Source organism: Chlorocebus sabaeus, chromosome 15, assembly GCF_047675955.1.
Source record: "Chlorocebus sabaeus isolate Y175 chromosome 15, mChlSab1.0.hap1, whole genome shotgun sequence".
Classification (NCBI taxonomy): domain Eukaryota; kingdom Metazoa; phylum Chordata; class Mammalia; order Primates; family Cercopithecidae; genus Chlorocebus; species Chlorocebus sabaeus.
In genome coordinates this window covers 47,186,973-47,206,469 of record NC_132918.1, presented here as the reverse complement: position 1 = coordinate 47,206,469, position 19,497 = coordinate 47,186,973, and the positions used below count along the sequence as shown (strand labels likewise).

General features: G+C 37.4%; 2 protein-coding genes across 2 annotated transcripts in view; both read right to left on the bottom strand.

Annotated features, from left to right (window-relative positions):
• SLC9A9 (solute carrier family 9 member A9) overlaps window positions 1-5,329 on the bottom strand; it is a 592,312-nt gene extending 586,983 nt beyond the window's left edge. Inside the window, exon 1 of the mRNA XM_008008833.3 lies at window positions 5,007-5,329. Within this exon, the coding sequence (XP_008007024.1) occupies window positions 5,007-5,181 (175 nt within the window). The 5' untranslated portion in view covers window positions 5,182-5,329. The remainder of the gene's footprint in view (window positions 1-5,006) is intronic.
• Window positions 5,330-12,467: 7,138 nt separating this feature from the next.
• Window positions 12,468-18,215, bottom strand: LOC140713515 (small ribosomal subunit protein eS17-like). The gene is made up of 2 exons (XM_073023807.1): window positions 18,024-18,215; window positions 12,468-12,947 (listed from the first exon to the last, which is right to left on the bottom strand). The coding sequence occupies exons 1-2, from the start codon at window positions 18,213-18,215 to the stop codon at window positions 12,570-12,572; spliced, it is 570 nt and encodes a 189-aa protein (XP_072879908.1). The 3' UTR covers window positions 12,468-12,569.
• Between the last annotated feature and the right edge of the window lie 1,282 nt (window positions 18,216-19,497).

Below are 19,497 nucleotides of genomic sequence, written 5' to 3'. Positions count from 1 at the left end.
GAATTTTGAAGGACTTTTGCAGCTGGAAGGGAGATGCATGGTATCTGTTCCTTTCTTCCCCATTTTACAGATGAGGAAAATAAGGCCAGATGTTACACCATTTGCCCAAAATAATGCATCTAGCTACTGAAAAAAAAAAAAAAATCATCAAGATTAAGAGACTTAAATCTCCACGGTAGCACATCAATGTTTTCTCTATAAAACATGCCACAGTGGAATAAGTAGAGCCTTGGAAGGACCTTCAGCCAGCAGGAAGGGGGTGAAATAGCAGGAAACATCTCCCATAGGCCTGGCGTCAGGGAGGCTGGGCTGTCCTGGAAGAGGGTAAAATGGATCAGGAGGGTGTAGCCACACATGTCCAACAACCCAGTTTAATCCTGAGGAACCTGCAGGGAGTGCTAGGAAGAAAATAATGCCTGCAGAAGATTTTTCAGAGAAGATAATTTTTCAAACCTTGATGATTCACTATGTAATTGTATTTTCTTTAAATCTTGAAAAACTTGCTGTTGAGTGAATTAAATTGATCCTATTTAACTGTTAAGCACATTCCTAAAGAATCAGAAAACGCTTTAATATGGAATAGTTTAATGAATTCAAAATGTAAACTTTGTGCCTTGAAATTTGTTATTTGCGCACTAAACAGTGGCCACAATGTTTACATGAATTCAGAGACTAACTTCTATGGGAAGGCCAGGAAGTCAAAGGCAGAAATCTAAGAGGTTTAAATTGCTCCGTCCCTAAGCTCAGATACCAGACCTCAAATGCACAGGATTATAAATATCCTATAAAGTATGGCAGCCCCCAGTGATATATAATGGAATTCTTAATGCTATCAGGGAGCAAGAAGCAAATTTCTTTTAAGAGCACTGAACAGGGGATACAGGCCCTAAGTGAGCGGTACTAAGTGCACCAGCTGCTGTCAATCAATATTTTAACCACTAATTGTCATTTATGCTTTCAGTCCAATGTAAATGAATATCATTATGGCTTATATTTTAAACTAGTTATGGATTCTAATCCTTCAATTTTGAAATGAGAACCATTGAATATCATAATAGATTACCCATTACTGTTCCTGGTGAAGCAAAAATATGGTTATAAAGCTGCCACTAATTTTTTATAAGCTTCCTATGACTCTTAATAACAAGAAAAAATATTTTTTATATAATGGATTGTTTATACTATTTGGAGTATCATATGTATCTCTGATTGACACAGAGTCTAGCCAAATGCCACACAATTTTTCTTGGTCCCTACAACTCTTCATATGATATTTTAAGGTTAACAACTTGAAAATTATTTCTAACAATAAATATAAAAGAACATTAAACATTCTGCTTGATAACTTTTCTCTGCATTTTTTAAACTGCTAACTTTCTAAGCCCCTGGTATCTAGAATTTTTAAATTGGACTCTCAGGGACGCTGATAAAATAGACTCAACATCTATTGAGTCTTCTAAAGAATATTTGACACATGTCAAAGGAATACTGGCAGAAATGCAGATGGCAGAATAGGCTGAAGTATTATAGGAAATTTGATGCTGGGGAAAAACATTTATCACTCTTGATACAGGACAAGTGATACATTATACAAATAGTGAGAGCAAGAGCAGTACTCGGTGGAGTAGGGGAGTTGCTAGCCAAATTCATTGATAAGCATTACATGCAGGTCCACTAAATCCTAAATCTTACACCATGTTTCATTACAAGCATAACAAGCATATGTGTGTGTAGCATGGAGATGACTGTCACAGTCTACTCTCAAATGTTCACATCCTTAAGAATAAGAAATTTTAAAAGTTTTTACATCATTTCTTCTTTTCTTTTCTTCCTTTCCTTTCCTTTCTTTCCTTCCTTCCTTCTTTCTTTCTTTCTCTCTTTCTTTCTTTCGACAGGGTCTTACTCTGTCACCTAGGCTCAAGTGAAGGCTGGAGTGAAGTAGCACAGTCGTAGCTCAAAAAGCTTAAGTTTTAAACATAGTTTTGTTTCTTTTCTTCCCCATTGGTTATCAGCATGCCCCCTGTTCTTGCAAAAGCTATGAGTTTAATCCTCTAATGGAAAAGGGAATTTGTACAGTGTGGGATGCTGAAAATTCACTCTTTTAGACCTCCTGGAAAAGAGAATCTGGCTAATCCTGAAAGCTTAACCATATGAGATGCATCCAGATCCCAGAGACACATCCTTTCTCCACGAAAATTATTGCAATAATTTACTTATTTTTAAATATCTTAGCATCTCTTAGTAAAGAGATGGAGGTTGAATCCCAGCTCAACAGCTAACTACACGACTTTCATCTCTCTAAGTCTTCATTTCTTTGTCTGCAAAATGAGAATGCTGGATTTATGATCTTTGAGGCTCCTTCCCCATCTATGAATTCCAAGTTCATTTATAACTGTTGGACAGTTAATTCACTTGGCATCACCTTTCCCCTATCATTAAAAGTGTTTACTAGAGTATCGCATTGTGTTCTTCTGGTGTAGTTTCAGACTATTTTATTACATTACTGACAGAAAGTTCCCAATAAGCATTTAAGATATAACATTTAGGACATCCCTGAAGAAGAAATGTGACAAGTCATGAATGCCACCCATATGGAGTACTTTCAGAAAACATAGGGAGGGTTCTTTCAGGTGAACGTGAACCTTAGTAAGACACACAGAGGAGTGAAGGCACATGGACCCGCCATGAGTGGCTATTCAGTTTTGGAAAGTCCCTTCACTTCTCTGGGATTCAGCTTGTTTCTCTGTAAAATAAAGGGGACAGAGAAGATAACCTCTAAAATTCTGTGACATCCTAACAATTATGATTCTATGCCAAGAAAAAGTTAAACATCACTAAAATGTGTCTTTTCATTGATTTATATAGTTCAAGATAACTGAAAGATACTCAAAATTTCTAGTAATAGAATACATATACATATGCATATATTCATAATTTTTATAATCCTTTTACATTGCACTGGTTCAGAATTTGCTTTCAATAACTTTTACATTTAAAAACTCATGAAAGAAGAATAGGGATCAGAGAACCCAACTTAATTCCACTCATAAACTTTAAGCCTTATCTGCCTTAAGAACAGCAATTTAGAGAAATGTTATCTCAACAGCAGTGGTCAATGAACTATTATTTTATGACTTCAAGCACAATTTAAAAATATCTCAGAGAGTTTTTCAGGATTAAAGGTAATCTGGAACTTTTCAGGTTCAGAAATAAGAGTTACTGTTTGTATTGTGAATGCAAAATATGTCTGAATTTTAGTAGGTTATCAAAACTTTTACAAAAACAATATCCCCACCATTGAACTTGGTACATGAGTCATAGTTCAATCAAATTCAGGGACGTGAAGAAATCTTTCCTTCTAATAAAGGTTGGCCATCTATTAAATCTGGGCAGTTTTTCTAAAGCACATATGTCCCTTTAATATGATATCAAGATTTACATTGTTTCTGGCTTCTCAGATTCTATTCCATATCCTTGCAGATTACTTATTAGTCAAGTCAAGAGAAAAATTCTGTTCACGATGGAGGTAGGCAAATGACAGGAACCTAGGGCTTCATATCTGATGGCATCACTTCCTTTTTGTTTGCTATTTCTCTCCCACCTGATTGTGACTTTTTGCTCTTAAATGAGAGTTTTCTTGTATCCGTTAAGACCCTCAATACTGGCTGGGAATGGTGGCTTATGCCCGCAATGCCAGCATTTTGGGAAGCCAAGGTCAGAGGATCTCTTTAGGCCAGGAGTTGGTACCAGCCTGGGCAACATAGTGAGACTAAATTTAAAAAAATAAATAAAACAATACAGCAAAAAATTTTTAAAAGACCTTCAATACCAAGGAATTTAACTCTGTGCTCTGAATAGATCAGCATATCAGCCTCCTGAGCCTGAAACTTCTACCTTATAGCTCAAGTATCTCACAGTGGGATCCACTTAAGGCTTACGATTCCTTATGTTCTCAAATCATGACTATACACTGTTAATATCAGGACATCACAGGATTAGCTTATATAATGTGCATTGATCTTGTACCCTGAATCTCAGGCTTAGGAAAGCGTTTCAGGATTTCCAAAATTGCTATAAATTATAGCAATGCCTTGCCTGTTGCCATTGTGTTCAAACTTCCTATCCATTATCAGGCTGAGATAAGAACAGCGAAGTCAACTATTTCATCAGTAACACCAGTTTATTAATAAAAACTGTTGTCTTTCATTTTACTTTAAAAGATGAGAGTACAGACTAGATAATTTCTGTCAGACTTTATTAAACTTTCTGAAAGGAATAATATGGTAAGTTGCCCAGAAAGAGCAATACTGTAAGTGTTAAATATTTTTCCACACCTTGGCCTCCAATAAGTAAATGAGAGATACATAACAAATAACACTAGCAATGATAATTATAAATTAGAACATCTGAAATCAGGCTAAGAAGTAAAAAGTACTACATAAAGAAACTCTTGTTTATTTATAACTTTTTATTACAAGAAAATTAAACGTTGTTCATATAAATAAAAAGGACTTGGACACTATATTCTCATAAGAGGGGTGGGGTTAGTTTCTGCAAGTTTTCTTTTTGAAATTAGTTGATATAAGAGGATTTACTCCAGACATTTTGAAGTGATGTTTTTTCTAGAACTTTGTAATGTTCATCAGTGCAGTCAGTGAGAGAAGGCTGCTCTTTGTGACTGCAGAGCCATCACTTCCCAACATCATTACAAAAACAAACAGCTCGCCCTCGATTCCCCACATGACAATGGACCCGCATCTGTCAACAGACTCGCATTATGTGCCGTGTGAGAACATGACTATGACATTTGTTCTCGTGACATGGCAAATTTCGGCGGCTTGTCTGGAAAGAGATTAGCAATCATTACGCTGCAGCACCTTTCATCAAGCTAATGACATTTCAATCAGCACATTTTCTCCAGTTTCGGTACTTTGCTATCTGAGCACAAGTCTCTAATTACGCTCAAGCAACAAGTTTCACATCAATCTCCCAATTTATGCACTCACCATACACCATTGCTCCTCCAGTTTCATGCAAGAAGCGGAATCGATGATTTTTAAATAACCAGATTGTCAAAATGGTAAGGATGAGCAAAAAATTGAAGACAAGCAGCTCCACCGCTCCCTGATGTTGAAACTGATACTCATCTTTTTCTGACATAATCCTTGACTGTCTCTCCATTCTCCAGTCTTCTTGGGATTCCTTAGATAAAAACCTGGATAAGGGCTATTTTATCAAGATTTGCCTAAGACAGTCTGACTGCCTGAGAATTTCAGAAGAAACACTGCCACTTTAGCTGCTACTTCACAAGCATTCTGCCCTGGCTTAGTATTCAGATGGCTTCTAGTTACAACTTCCTGTTTCTCTCTTAAAGCAGCCCTGTCTCTTTTCAAATTCCAGAGTGTGTGGTTTCATCACTGACTCTTAATGTCTTTAAATGATTCACCTCATGAAAATATCTTTCATACTGGACAAATCTGCAAGCAATGATTCTAAGATCTTGAATTATGGTCTTCTTGTTCCAAACAAGTCTTCTTAAGCTGCATAAATATGAACCGTAGATTAATAATAAAAAAGGTGGACTTGCACAAGCAACGTTTTCTAAGTTCCAAAAGCCAATTCCTGATTCAACTTCACCTAAATGTAAGATCTTTCCTCTCTAACCAAAACCTGCCAAAGTGATGGGGATTGATAGCACAGTTATCAATCAGCCTCTGTGCACTAAATGGATCAGCATATTAGCCTCCTGAAAAGATATTACACTGCTTAGCCTGAAACTTCTGCCTCATAGCTCAAGTATCTCACAATGGGATTCACTTAAGGCATAGAGTTTCTTATGCTCTCAAATCATGACTATACATTGTTTAAGCAAACCTAAAGTGATTTCATAGGATTTTTTTTTATTGTTGTAGTTGTTGAGAAGCAAGAAAGGATTTAGTATATGACTCTGTTTGGCTTTATATAACTGATAGCTGCAGAGCAGCATTTAAACTGTAAATCAATTGTTTTTCTTTTAACAAGAGAAAACAATGAAAGCAAAAGACAAATAAAATTCCATCTCCATCTCTACAGCTGTACTGTTTGCATGTGTTGAGACAAAAAAGAAAAAAAACAAAACACACAACTTTGAAAGAGAAACTCACATAGCCATCCTCAGCAACGCCGCACGCATGGATTTCTCTTCGTAGGGTTCCTGGTCTAGGCATCCAGGACCCACAGAAATCTGCAACAGATCACAACGTCCTCTGTCCTGTGGCAAAACAATGTTGCTCACTGAGAAATGGTTCTGCCACCAGAAATGAAAGCTCTGTATTCACAGGATTCTGACCGTAAGAGTGATGATTCTTCAGATCATCTTCCATGTGGCAGGTTGCTTCTGTTTGATTTCATGTTTTTCTACTTTAAAATAGTTCAAGATAATACCCTGGGTTCTGCAACTTTTTTTCCCCCTTTTCTTTCTTTTTTCTTAGCAAATGTTATGACTTGCTTGCTTTTAACACTTGATCCTATAACACATTTGGATATATCCTGGGGTTAAGTGATTTTTTTTTTTCATTTTACCATATCATTGGAATTTAGGAGTATTAATCACCTATTATCCCCATTTTGACAGAATAAATACTCAATTTATACAATGTGATTTCTTATTGAGTAGGCTGAGCCCAAACGCATCCTGAAACAATTTTTGTCACTAAAAGCTAAAGGTCAAGCATATAATATTATTGGGAGCTAACTACCTTCTCAACAAACAGTTTCACCATGAGAGTAAATCTGTCAACCCCTTAATACAAAACTCTGCTGTTTCAGCATCTTTGCTTTGTGCAACTTTTGAAGCTTATTTCCTCTCTGAGTTTAACTTAGCAGAGGGTATTTATGTGTGCTGCAGATGTTCTTCTAACACACTACCCTTTTTGGCAGGAATATCTGTGATGACTAATATTCATACTGTTTTGAAACCTGTCAGCTAATGCTTGCAAGCATTGCATGGAGCTTTGCTAGCAGGTTCTACCTTTATAATTTTGCAACTCCACAGGTTCAGTCGAGTTGTCAGATATACAAGATAACACAAATTCAAAACCTAGAAACTTCCTGTTTTTTTGTTTTTTGTCATTATGGAATTACTTTGGTTTTCTTTTATCACAGTTATTCCATCTGAGTAGAATAAACATTTTCTGGTTGACCCGTGACATCCAGTTTCACTCTTTTACCCAGTGAAACAACTTGACAAAAGATTAATGGCCCATACAATGTTTTGATTGGCTTTTACCTCTTTTTAAAAGTTTTAGGTTTGATGTCAACACATTCAAATCAGTATATTTAACATTTTAAAAAATCATATGGCTTCTTGTAGGAAAAACTTGTAAGATCTGGCACACTGGGCCCTTCTTACATGGCCACAATCTGTTGGGGCTGAGTGGTTGCCCGCTGCATTTGCAACCAGCTTGCCACAAGTCCATTCATCCCTCTTCTTTCGTTCGTGGTCCCTGTGTGACTCCTGCAGATGTTTGAATGTATCACCCCTGCTTTATTCCAGGAATGGAGTACATTTACTATTTCATTGTTCATTCCTGATGCTGCTTCACACTGGGGGGAAAAGCTTAAAGGAAAGGGGTCTCAGGAAATGTCTCCAATTCCTCCACCCAGAAAACGAATTCAGTTCTTCCTATTTTGTGTTTTATTTTTAGAATATCATTTTTTAATTTTGCTGTACCAATATAACTGAGAAAATAAAATAGAAACATGTAACAATAGAGAGTCTACTATGGACCAGAAAATATGCCAAGGAATTTAATTTAGTCTAATTTAATATGCAGAAAATACTCACCCTTCTCCTAGTGAGTAATTTAAGGCTCAGGGAGAGTTGGCAACATAGCCAAGGTCACACAGCCTTTAGCAGTTAAATTACATGTGGGATGTATTGGCCTTTAGATGGCTTTTCAGCCAGGGTGGTCAACTCATCCTAGCTTATCAGGGACTTTCCTGGTCTGCTACTGAAAGTTGTGCATCCCAGGAAACCCCCTCACTCACAGACAAACAAGGGAAGTTGGTCACTCTAACAGCCAAAGTTCCTCAAATTCTCAGATCCTGTACTGTCAATAATCACTATTTTTCATGAGATTCCTGAAGGAGATATTCACAGAAAAAAGAATATCAGTTAAAAATTACATGTTGTTTTATGACCTGGTAACCAGAATCCTTAGTTCCAGGTTCTCAGGTGAAACTGGGATGGACTCAAAACCTAGGCACAAGGACCAAAGAGGAATTCTTGACAGTCCCTAAATCTCAATATTAATACCAGCTGGCCACTGCAAGATACAACATGCAAGTGACAAACAGCAAAGAGAAAGAACAGGATGGCCCAGCCTGTTGCAGTCAGTGTGCCCTGTCTCAGCTTGCCTATCCAGCCACAATGAAAGAAAGAACTGAAGAGTGGAACCTCCCAGGCTAGTGTAACTTTGCATGGTGCGGTAATCGCACCCACTAGTGAATGGGACCCAATCAACTTTACAGAATCTAACCAATCACTTCTGCGCTCCTGGTTCTTGTAAGAGGTCATTGAAGATTGTGGGGTCAGAGTATCGAGAAGCTAAGTTTGCCTCGGGTAGGGAGAGATACTGAGAAGTCCCCTCTCCAGCTCCCTGGAGCTCCACAATGCCATCTTAGTTCTCTCTCAGCCCTTAGGATTAACAGAGAATGCTTAAGACAACACAGGCCCTGGGTTATAGGAAAATTCCACTGTCTCTTTCATGTGGCCTTTCCCTTACTATTTATCCATCTTTGAGACCAGTGAAATGGAAGTTCCATATTTTGCCCCACCCTACTCCAAGCTTCTGAAATGGGCCAGGACAAGACTGTAATTAAGTTTGTTTGAAAGCCACACAATGTCCTCATCTAAAAATCTATCCCCTATCCTATTTTCAAGCTCATCATAGACCTATCTTAGCTGTCCCTACCTGAAGAAAGTCACATGTTAGCATAAATTGCCCCTAAATTTGAGTAATATGGACCCCTCCCATTAGTATATTTCCATAGCGAAATGAAAGTTCAAAAATTTCACGGGTAATTAAATCCCATAATAAACACTTAGACAATATTAAGTCCACCCCAAGTTCACTGTTCAATGCTGGGTTTCTTTTCTTCAGCCTTTACGAAGTCTGTTCTGTGGGATCCAGGGTCATGAACCCAGGATGTGACCCCAACTCCATGTTCTTTCCACTGCTCTTCATTATAGTGGGAAGGTGAGACTAAAAATCACTGAAAACGAGTGAAATCAGAGAATTTGTATCATTTTATCAAACAATGCAAGTGTAGAAACGTGTGTGGCATGGATAGGGGATCCTTTCCTTCTTCTACCCAACAGGTGCATTCCAGCCATGCTCTGAGGAGGGAAAAATGGGTGAAGACTTCACTGTTTTTCCCTGTGAACTGTTATCTCTGTGTTGAGTCTTGATGCTTAGAAGTCCATTACTCAGTGATGACCGGAGAAAAGGGGAATCTTCTTACACCTGCACTAGAGGCTATTTGGCTGGCCTTGCCCTACCAAACACATACTGGATGTTATTTAGGCATTTTTGCATTGAAGAGTCCCAAAACTGTATACAGCCAGGTTGAGGCAAATCTGATACAATGCCTGTGATCCAGTCATGTCATCCCTATGTTATCAAAGGGGGGACTGTCGTACAGCTGAAACCTGGGGAATGAGGAGGGTCCCAGATGCAAATCCCTTGACTCCCAACTCAGCCCCTCTTCACCCTGTTTCCTGCAATCCCCCCATTTTGTCCTCAGCTTTCTGTCCACAGCACATCATCTCTTTTCTTTTAGAAATGACACCTCTTCAATAGAAATAATAAACTTCAGTCTATAGGTCCCCGCTTCTGTCTTGCACATCTCGGAAGGCCCATCATGAGAAAAAAAATTCACTCACTGGCTTCTTGTTTTGTTCAATCTCTGCTGGTTCTGCATAAGGCAGAGGTAATGCAGGCTCATCACAGTGGTTGGAACCTACTCCTAACCCAAGATAAAGACTTCAAGGATGAAAAGAAGTGTGAGCTCTGGAACCAAGGTCAAGAAGGAAAAGATGGAGACATGCTACTCCATGCTGCAACTTGTTTTAGCACAAAATTTCTGAAATAAGAGCTGAGAAAATTCATTTCTTTGATCTCCCATTAAGTGTCCAGTGATAAATTTGCATTCTTCTTAGTATATAACTGCTACTCTATGTCTTACAAAGTAATAACTCTGACCTCACTAGCTAAAATATACTGTGTGTTAAATTATAAAATTTTTGCATAAACTAACAAAGAAAGCCATCATGCCCCTCACCTCTCCGTGATCTCTACATTTTTCTCTAAAGAGAAAAAGAGACTTAGGAGAGAAGACAGAGCTCCAGATTAGGAGAAGTTGAATACGCTTGGAAATATTTTCTGAAATGAAGTATGTCAAAATCAAGCAGATTTGGACAGTTTCACTTCTTAGTTTTTCCCATATCAATTCAAAATCTAGCCTTTGAGGCAGCCTTTGTTAGAGGGTGTCTCTGTTTGAGTTCCCTCATAGCAGACCTTGAGACAAGGACTTGCAGGTAGTTTATTTAGGAAAGGATCCGAGGAATCCCAAGTGAAAAAGTTTGCACAAAGACTAGAAAATACCATTTTTCAAAAATACAATTTTAATTTGCATTGAAGCCTCATTCATTCTTCATTTCATTCAATTCTGTATATGGTCTATGCACTTTGAAACTTTAATAATTTATAGCTATGCTCAAAGTAATCCTTAAGTAGCACACAAGATGAATTTTATTTATGCTTAAGCCAACTAAATTACATAATAAATTCTATGACAAACACTTTGGTTCTCTTAGATAAGAAGGTAAATCATGTTCCATGGCCAGCAGAGTTAAAACCACATGTCACTTGTGCAGAGAAAATTCAATTTACTTTGAATACAATTTTCTGATGGTAATACTATATCTAAAGTATAAGTTTTAAGTTAAAAGTTTAAAACTACTCTGAGACTCTTTGAAGACTATAACTTGGTGTATCACACACGAACATATACACTATGCCCCACCCTACCACCCAAGGTCTTCCTCCAAATGAATTTTAAATCAACAACAGGTGGTTACGTATTCATTTAAATCTAGACCAACAGGTTTAATGGATGTCACAGGACAATGTGATTTTACTTCTATAAAAATGTCCTGCATTGCTGTGGAAAAAAAAAACAAATTCACAAAGCAAGATAGAGCAAACAATGACAATTTTTTTGTTACATCATATGTAGCTTCAAAAATGTTTCTTTGTTGGCTAGGCTAAATATGAATTCCCAAATAATGACACTTATACTATCCAGTCAGAAGCTCCAGTATCTAAGTAACGACTTTCATTTCTAAACTCTAGGTGTAGAAAAGAACTGTTTCTCAGAATATAATCAGAACCTATAAATCTCAGTTAAATCTGTAACAGAAACATTGTGTTCTAGCAGCTGTTGGACAGACTCTTCCAGATTCCCAGGTTCCTCAACAAAATCACTAAAAAGATGATTAATTATGAATATTTGCTTATCCTTTGAATCCTTGCTAAAAAGGTAATTTAAAAAGTTTTTCACCAGGGTATTTGGGCTTCAAAATTGAGGGACTATAAATAACATACAGTTTTTAAATGTTAAAGGAATAATCTTTCTGGAAAAAAAAAAAAAATGTCTTCCTAGCTTCTTACTTAAGCCATGTCCTTCATGGCACTATCTGAGAATTGTTGAAATGGGAAAAAGCAGAATCAATTAATTATCAACAGTTTAAGATTCAAACAGTATTGGATTCCACCAAAATCTACTCTTAAAACTAGATTTATTTCTAAGTGAAAAAAACCAAAATTATTTTGTTAGAGATTCAATAGCCAAAACCTCAGGTGTCTCCCTTCCACCATGGTAACCAAAAGACAATACACACAAAATATACAGCTGACAAGAACAGGGTACACCAAGAATATAAGGCTTTTGGTGAACTTTGTTGGATAACGTGGCTTAGACCAGAGGCTTCCCACATCTCACTTCAATCTACAGGAAAGCCAAGGACAGCATACTCCGAGACAGGCTTGCTGGGGTAAAATCTATCTGCACAGTGGAATCTACTTCCAAGTACTCAACCTCTCTAAAGAAGGGTTGCCTTTTGCAGAGACAGCAGCTAGAAAGGGAATCTTAGGGCTCCACCTCCCACCCCTCAAGCTTCTGGGCTCATTTTGACTGATCAGAGAGAGAAAAGGATCAACCTTCTCCGCACCTGAGCCCAGAAAACTTACCTCTAGTAAGGCGTGGCCCAGCCAATGTGGTGCTTGGATCACCCACTGACCATCCCTTTTCCAAGGGATTAAGAGTGGGATATACTTTCTATGACTCTTCCAAGAGGTCAGAAGTGGAGGTAGAAGTTTCCTCCTTCGTGGACCACTGTGGAAATGTAGGGATAGAAGCAGAAGGGCCCCCTGTATTTTTAGTTTTTTTCGGGGGAGGGGATTTTGTTTTATTTTATTTGCCGTTGTCCCAGGATTACTGAAAAAATTACAGCATTGCAGACAGATTCAAACAGCTCCCCGAGGCATTTTGAAATTTATCGCAACTGTAGGCTGAGTGACCTGTAGGTTGGACAGACTGACAAAGTTCAAAAGCTTCCGCATTTCCTTAGTGTCAGGGTCTACTTCAATGGTCTCCTGATCCGGGGCTGAGATCTCGGGAGCATAATTGTGTCTCCTTTCTCTCTCCTTCTCCTGCAGCTTGATGGAGATACCTCTCACTGGGTCCTTCTGAATCCGCTTCATCAGATGCATGACATAGCCTACTATCTTGTTGCAGAGCTTCTTGCTGAGGATAATGTTGATCTCCTCGCACACACGTTTGTTCGTGTGGAAGTCTTTGCCCAGGGGTGTGTAGTACTGGTCTATGAAGACCTGGGTGGCCTTCTTCGTGATTTTGGTGCAAATGTGGTCATGTGAGCGAAGGACTCCCTGTTAACTCTCCCCATGTCTTTTTTCTTTAAACCTGTTGGAGCAGGGCTGGCGCACTCAGGAGAGCAAATCTGCATTGTGTCTGAGCAGGCCTGCCCCTGTGTTAATGTGGATGTGTGTTTTGTACCCTCCTAGGGCTAGTGTGTAGAGTGGCCTAAATGTTGCACTTGAAGGCTGTAAGGAGAATACCAACTCAGTGAAATTGCCTTAACTTCACCCCATACCAAAGGATTAATATTTCCTCCTATACAATTTTTTTAATTGTGTTGATCACAAGTTGTATTTAACCAGTTCAGCAAAAAGTATGCCATTTTAAAAAATACTCAAAAAATATATTGTAGATACACTATTCAAACACCTAATTTGAATGTTATTTGATTATTAAATTGTGAGAAAAAGCTCTAAAGTTCGAAAACAAATTCCCCTTCCTTCTGTAAGCTAAATTTGGAATTTTTCTGACTTTGCTTTCTAATTTTGTTGGATTGGGCTCAGTCTCATGGTGCCAGATTTTCTTCACCAGCTGTGATGTTTGGGGCCATCTTTGGAGCAGTAGAATATCTATAGAGTCTTCAGCAACAATAAAATTGGATGAACCTAACTACAGATTACTCACACTGAGCCAAAAAACAGGAAGCATGAGCAAATCCCATGCCCCTAGAGTAGCTGTCCTAAACCAAATTATCTGTTCCTAGTTTTGCAAATAGTACAATTTGGGGAAAGAAATGCAACATGAAGAAATGCAAAGTTATAGATATGATATTTTCTGTTTCAGGCTGACCAATATAGACATCAACTGGGCATTTGGACCAGAGGTCATTATGAAAGAATTTAAACCCACAAGAAAGAAATTGTCCATTTATTGTAACATTGAGCTCCCTGTGCCAGTGGGGAAATCACTTGTATGTACTGTCTTGCCATTAGAGAGTGGCACTTAAAATACTTCCTTCTAAAATTTTGAAATGTGCCAACTTGACACTTCTGGTCCTCCAGTTTTATGCAAGGCTTTGTCAGTCCCCTCTGTGTTCATCTAGTGTGTTTAAAGCCTTTTCATTATTTATTAGTGAAATGATATAACATCTGGACCTTTAACATATTCCCTCATAAAATCTTGTGAGATAAAGTTAAAACGGAAGTAATGACAATTTTATGGTTGCTGGGGTTACATGATGGGAACGTATGGTATTTTTCTCTCTACTTTTGTGAGTGGTTGAAATTTTTCATAATACAATTTTTTATGTATTTTTATTTCCCTCCTGATTTTCACACTTGGGGGATCCAGTTCCTCCCTGGGCTTGAATGCTGCCTAGTAATGTATCTTCCATTCCTTCTTTAAGCACATTCATGATATGCATTCTGTGAAATCCCACCCTCTTTACCTTCTCTGTTTTTCCTTATTGAGTAGAATTCCAAAAGGGTTTTAGCCTTGCACTGCAGCAGCTTTGGTCCTGGAGTTCCTTTCATCTGGGAACTCTGTTTTATGGATAAAGTTCTCTCTCATTACCCTAGTGGCCTCATTTGGAGGATTACCCTCAGCAAAGCCCTAACTAAAGCCACTGCGGATATTTCTAAGTAGGAATCATTATGCTCTTTTTTCTTTATCTTTTTTACTTCATTGTTTTCTCTACCCATACATTTTTCTATATTATCATTTACATAATTCAAACTTTTTTAATTTCAATTGTTTATGAGATACAGGTGTTTTTTGGTTACATGGATAAGTTCTTTAGTGGTGATTTCTGAGATTTTAGTGAACCCGTCACCCGAGCAGTGTACGCTGAACACAGTATGTAAACTTTTATCCCTCATTCCCTTCCCAATCTTCCCCTCTGGGGTCCCCAAAGTCCATTATATCATTTTATGCCTTTACATCCTCATAGCTTAGCTCCTACTTACAAGTGAGAATATATAATATTTGGTTTTCCACTCCTGAGTTACTTCACTTAAAATAATGCCCTCTAGCTCTATCTGAGTTGCTGCAAAAGACATTATTTCATTTTGCTTTATGGCTGAGAAGTATTCCATGGTGTGTATATATTACATTTTCTTTATCGATTTGTTGGTTGATGGGCACTTAGTTTGGTTCCATATCTTTGCAATTTAGAATTGTGCTGCTATAAACATGCATGTGCATGTATCTTTTTTGTATAATGACTTCTTTTCCATTGGGTAGACACCCAGTAGTGGGATTGTTGGATCGAATGGTAGAGCTACTTTTAATTCTTTAAGGAATTTCCACACTGTTTTCCATAGTGGTTGTACTAATTTACACTAATACAATGTAAATTACACCAGCAGTATAAAAGTGTTCCCTTTTCACCACAACCATACCAACATCTATTGTTTTTTGAGTTTTTAATAATGGCCATTCTTGCAGGAATCAGGTGGTATCTCATTGTGATTTTAATTTGCATTTCCCTGAGGGTTAGTCCTGTTGAGCATTTTTTCATATATTTATTAGCTGTTTGTATATATTCTTTTAAGAAATGTCTATTTATATCCTTTGCTTACCTCTTGATGGGATTATTTGTTTTATTCCTTGCTGATTTGTTTGGGTTCTTTGTAGATTCTGGATATTAGTCCTTTTTTGGATGCCTAGTTTGCAAATATTTTTTCTCACTCTGTGGGCTATATGTTTGCTCTGCTGATTATTTCTTTTGCTATGCAGAAGCTTGTTAGTTTAATTAATCACATTTATTTATTTTTGCTTTTGTTGCATTTGCTTTTGGGGTTTTAGTCATGAATTGTTTGTGTAAGCCAATGTCCAGAAAAGTTATTCCAATGTTATCTTCCAGAATTTGTATGGTTTCAGGTCTTAGATTTAAGTCTTTGATCTATCTTGAGTTGATTTTTGCATAAGATGAAAGATGGGGATCCAGTTTCATCTTACCATATGTGGCTTGCCAGTTTTCCTAGCACCATTCATTGAATAGGGTGTCCTTTTCCAAAGTTATGTTTGTGTATGCTTTGTCAGAGATCAGTTGGCTGTACATTTTTGGCTTTATTTCTGGGTTCTGTATTCTGTATTATTGGTCTGTGTGACTCTTTTTATACTAGTACCATGGTGTTTTTGTAACTATAGCCTTGTAGTATAGCTTGAAGACGGGTAGTGTGATGCTTCCAGATTTGTTCTTTTTGCTTAGTATAGCTTTGGCTATGTGGCTCTTTTTTGGTTCCATGTGAATTTTAGGATTTTTTTTTCTAGATCTGTGAAGAATGATGACAAAAACAGAAATAAATAAATGTGACAGTATTTTGATGGGAATTGCATTGAATCTGTAGATTGCCTTAAGAAATAAGATCGTTTTCACAATATTGATTCTTCCCATCCATGAGTATGCGATGTGTTTCCATTTGTTTGTGTCATCTATGATTTCTTTCAGCAGTGCTTTGTAGTTTTCCTTGTAGAGATCTTTCACCTACTCGATTAAGTATATTCCTAAATATTGTATTGTTTTGCAGCCATTGTAAAAGGGAGTGAGTTCTTGATTTGATTCTCAGCTTGGTCATTGTTGGTGTATGGCAGTGCTACTGATTTGTGTGCACTGATTTTGTATCCTGAAATTTTAGTGAATTCGTTTATCAGATCTAGGAGACTATTAGGTGAGTCTTTAGGGTTTTCTATGTATATGGTCATATCATCAGTGAACAGTGACAGTTTGACTTCCTCTTTTCCAATTTGGATGCCCTTTATTTTCTCTTTTCTGATTGTTCTGGCTAGGACTTTCAGTACTCTGTTGAATAGAAGTAGTAAAAGTGGACATACTTGACTTATTCCAGTTCTTAGGGGGAATGCTTTCAGTTTTTCCCCTTTCAGTATGATACTGGCTGTGGATTTGTCATATACGGCTTTTATGATTACTTTGAGGTAAGTCTCTTCTATGCCTATTTTGCTTAGGGCTTTTATCATAAAGTAATTCTGAATTTTTTCAAATGCTTTTTCTGTGTCTATTGAGATAATCATGTGGTTTTCGTTTTTAATTCTGTTTATGCGACGTATGACATTTATTGATTTGTGTATGTTAAACCATCCCTGCATTCCTGGGATGAAACCCACTTGATTATGGTGTATTATCATTTTGATGTGCTGTTGGATTTGGTTAACTTGTATTCTATTGAGGATTTTTGCATCTGGGTTCATCAGTGATATTGGTCTGTAGTTTTTTGGTTTTTTTTTTTTCTTTTGAGACAGAGTCTTGCTCTGTCACCCAGGCTGGAGTGCAGTGGCATGATCTTGGCTCACTGCAATCTTTGCCTCCTGGGTTCAAGCGATTCTCCTGGCTCAGACTCCCAAGTAGCTGGGATTACAGGCACCCACCACGATACCTGGCTAATTTTTATATTTTTAGTAGAGACAGAGTTTCACCATGTTGTCCAGGCTAGTCTTGAACTTCTGACCTCAGGTGATCCACCCACCCCAGTCTCCAAAAGTGCTGGGATTATTACAGGCATGAGCCACTGCGTCTGGCTGGTTTGTAGTTTTTTTTTGTTTTTTTTTTATGCAATTTATTAGTTTTGGTATTAGGATGATACTAGCTTCATAGAATAATTTAGGGAGAATATACTCTTTCTCTATTTTCTGGAATAGTTTCAGTAGGACTGATACCAATTCTTCATTGAATGCCTGGTAGAAATCAGCTGTGAATCTGTCTGGTCCTGAACATTTTTGTTGACAATTTTTTTTATTACTTATTTAGTCTTGCTGCTTGTTATTGGTCTGTTCAGGATTTCTATTTCTTTCTGAAAATCTAGGAGAGTTGTATATTTCCAGGAATTTATCCATTTCATTTAGATTTTCTAGTTTGTATGCATAAAGGTGTTTATAGTAGTCTTGAATTATTATATTGTTTGTATTTCTGTGGTACTGGTTGTAATATCTTCAGTTTCATTTCTAACTGAGCTTATTTGGACCTTCCATTATGATTTCTTTCATGTGATTTTCCCCAAAACTTTTCCTTTTCCTGACTTTTGAATTTCCAAGCCTTGAAAACCTTTTTCTCACATCATCAGCAGTAGAACTATCCTCTCAGCTACATGTTTTCCTGCGGCAATGGAATACGCCCTAATGTTGCATTTCCTTCTGCTCTTCCATGGATTCTGCAGGATCAGCAGAGCCTTGCTTTCTTCCTCCTCCTCCTGTGTAGCACTGATTGCTGGACCAGAATTCCTCTCCTCTTTTTTCTTTAGAACCAGACAATTTTCCTGGAGTCTCCCATATGAAATCATTGTGTTCTGAGTCAGTCAATTGCATCAGTTGTTCAAATGCATCCAGTCGCCATCACCAACCCAAGTTGGAAAATTCTGTCTATAAGCTACCCTCCATCAGCCCAACAGCTAACCCTGGCCTGGAGTTTATCTCCTTTGCACCTACTGTGCTACCCTTTACTGTGCTTCATCTTCCCTAAACCTTTGTACAGAGTCCTAACTCTATGTGTTTCCCGGAAATCATCCCCCAAACCATGGCCATAGTTTTGCCACCTGAAATGACTGTGTCACCTCCAAACTCATCTAAGGATGTTTAATGTATTCTCTGCTAATCTTCTCAGCCCTTCTATAACAAATGTCCAATGTTTCTGAAATCACCCCATGCAGCTCTTCCATGAAGTTTTCCAACTGCTCTCTTATTCTTGCAACTCTAAGAGGACACCTCTCAAAATGCTAGAAAACAAATGACAAAGTTTCCTCAATAAATAAATTAGAAAAAGACAGGGGGGAGCTAGAGGCAGTTAATAAATAAAAAGAAGTTTAAGGGACATATCAACCAAACGCAATGTGGTAGTTTTCTTTCTGATCTTGATTCAAACAAACCATATATTTATATGGTATTTATAAACAATGGTGAAATTACAGTTGGGTGGTGGGCACACTAGAAGCTCAGACTCTACCACTGAATAATATATGCAAATAATAAATCTGTACTTGTGCCCCCAAGTCTACAGACATTAAAAAGAGAATATGTTATTTTTAAAATGGTGAAATTAGAAAACTAGCTAGATATATAATATGAAGAGATATTATTAATATTTTAGATGTAAAATGATATTGTGGTTAAACTTTTAAAAATTCTTATTTCTTTGAGATAATATAGATGAAATCATATAATGTCTAGGATTAATTTTAAAATACTACAGCAGGTGCTGGGATTTGGAGGAGGAGAGGGGAGGTACACAGGAAATGAGAATAGCCGTATGTTGATAACTGCTGGAGTGGAGAGATGGGCACATGGAGAGTCATTATATTATTCTCTCTTCTTCTGTGTATGTTTGGAAATTTCCATAATCAACAGTTTTTGAAAAATAAGAAGAATAAAATAAAAGACAAACACCCCGTCTCAATAGTTTCCTCTCTCTGGGCTCTCACTGGAGGAATTAACCTAGTGAGCTCTCATGATCTTGCCTCCTTTATTTGATTTTTATAAGCCCCCCTGCCCTAACACTCCTTAAAAAGATAACAGCTAAAATATTTCTCATTTTTTAGTCCCACCTTTTTTTTTTTTTTAATTCAATCT

Bases quoted from the DNA above. Each gene is read 5' to 3' on its own strand.
- LOC140713515 (XM_073023807.1), bottom strand. From the start codon at position 18,215: ATGATTTCATATGGGAGACTCCAGGAAAATTGTCTGGTTCTAAAGAAA. The intron at 12,948-18,023 runs GTAGCTGAGAGG...AAAATCACGAAG, and splicing joins CCATTGCCGCAGGAAAACAT to AAGGCCACCCAGGTCTTCAT.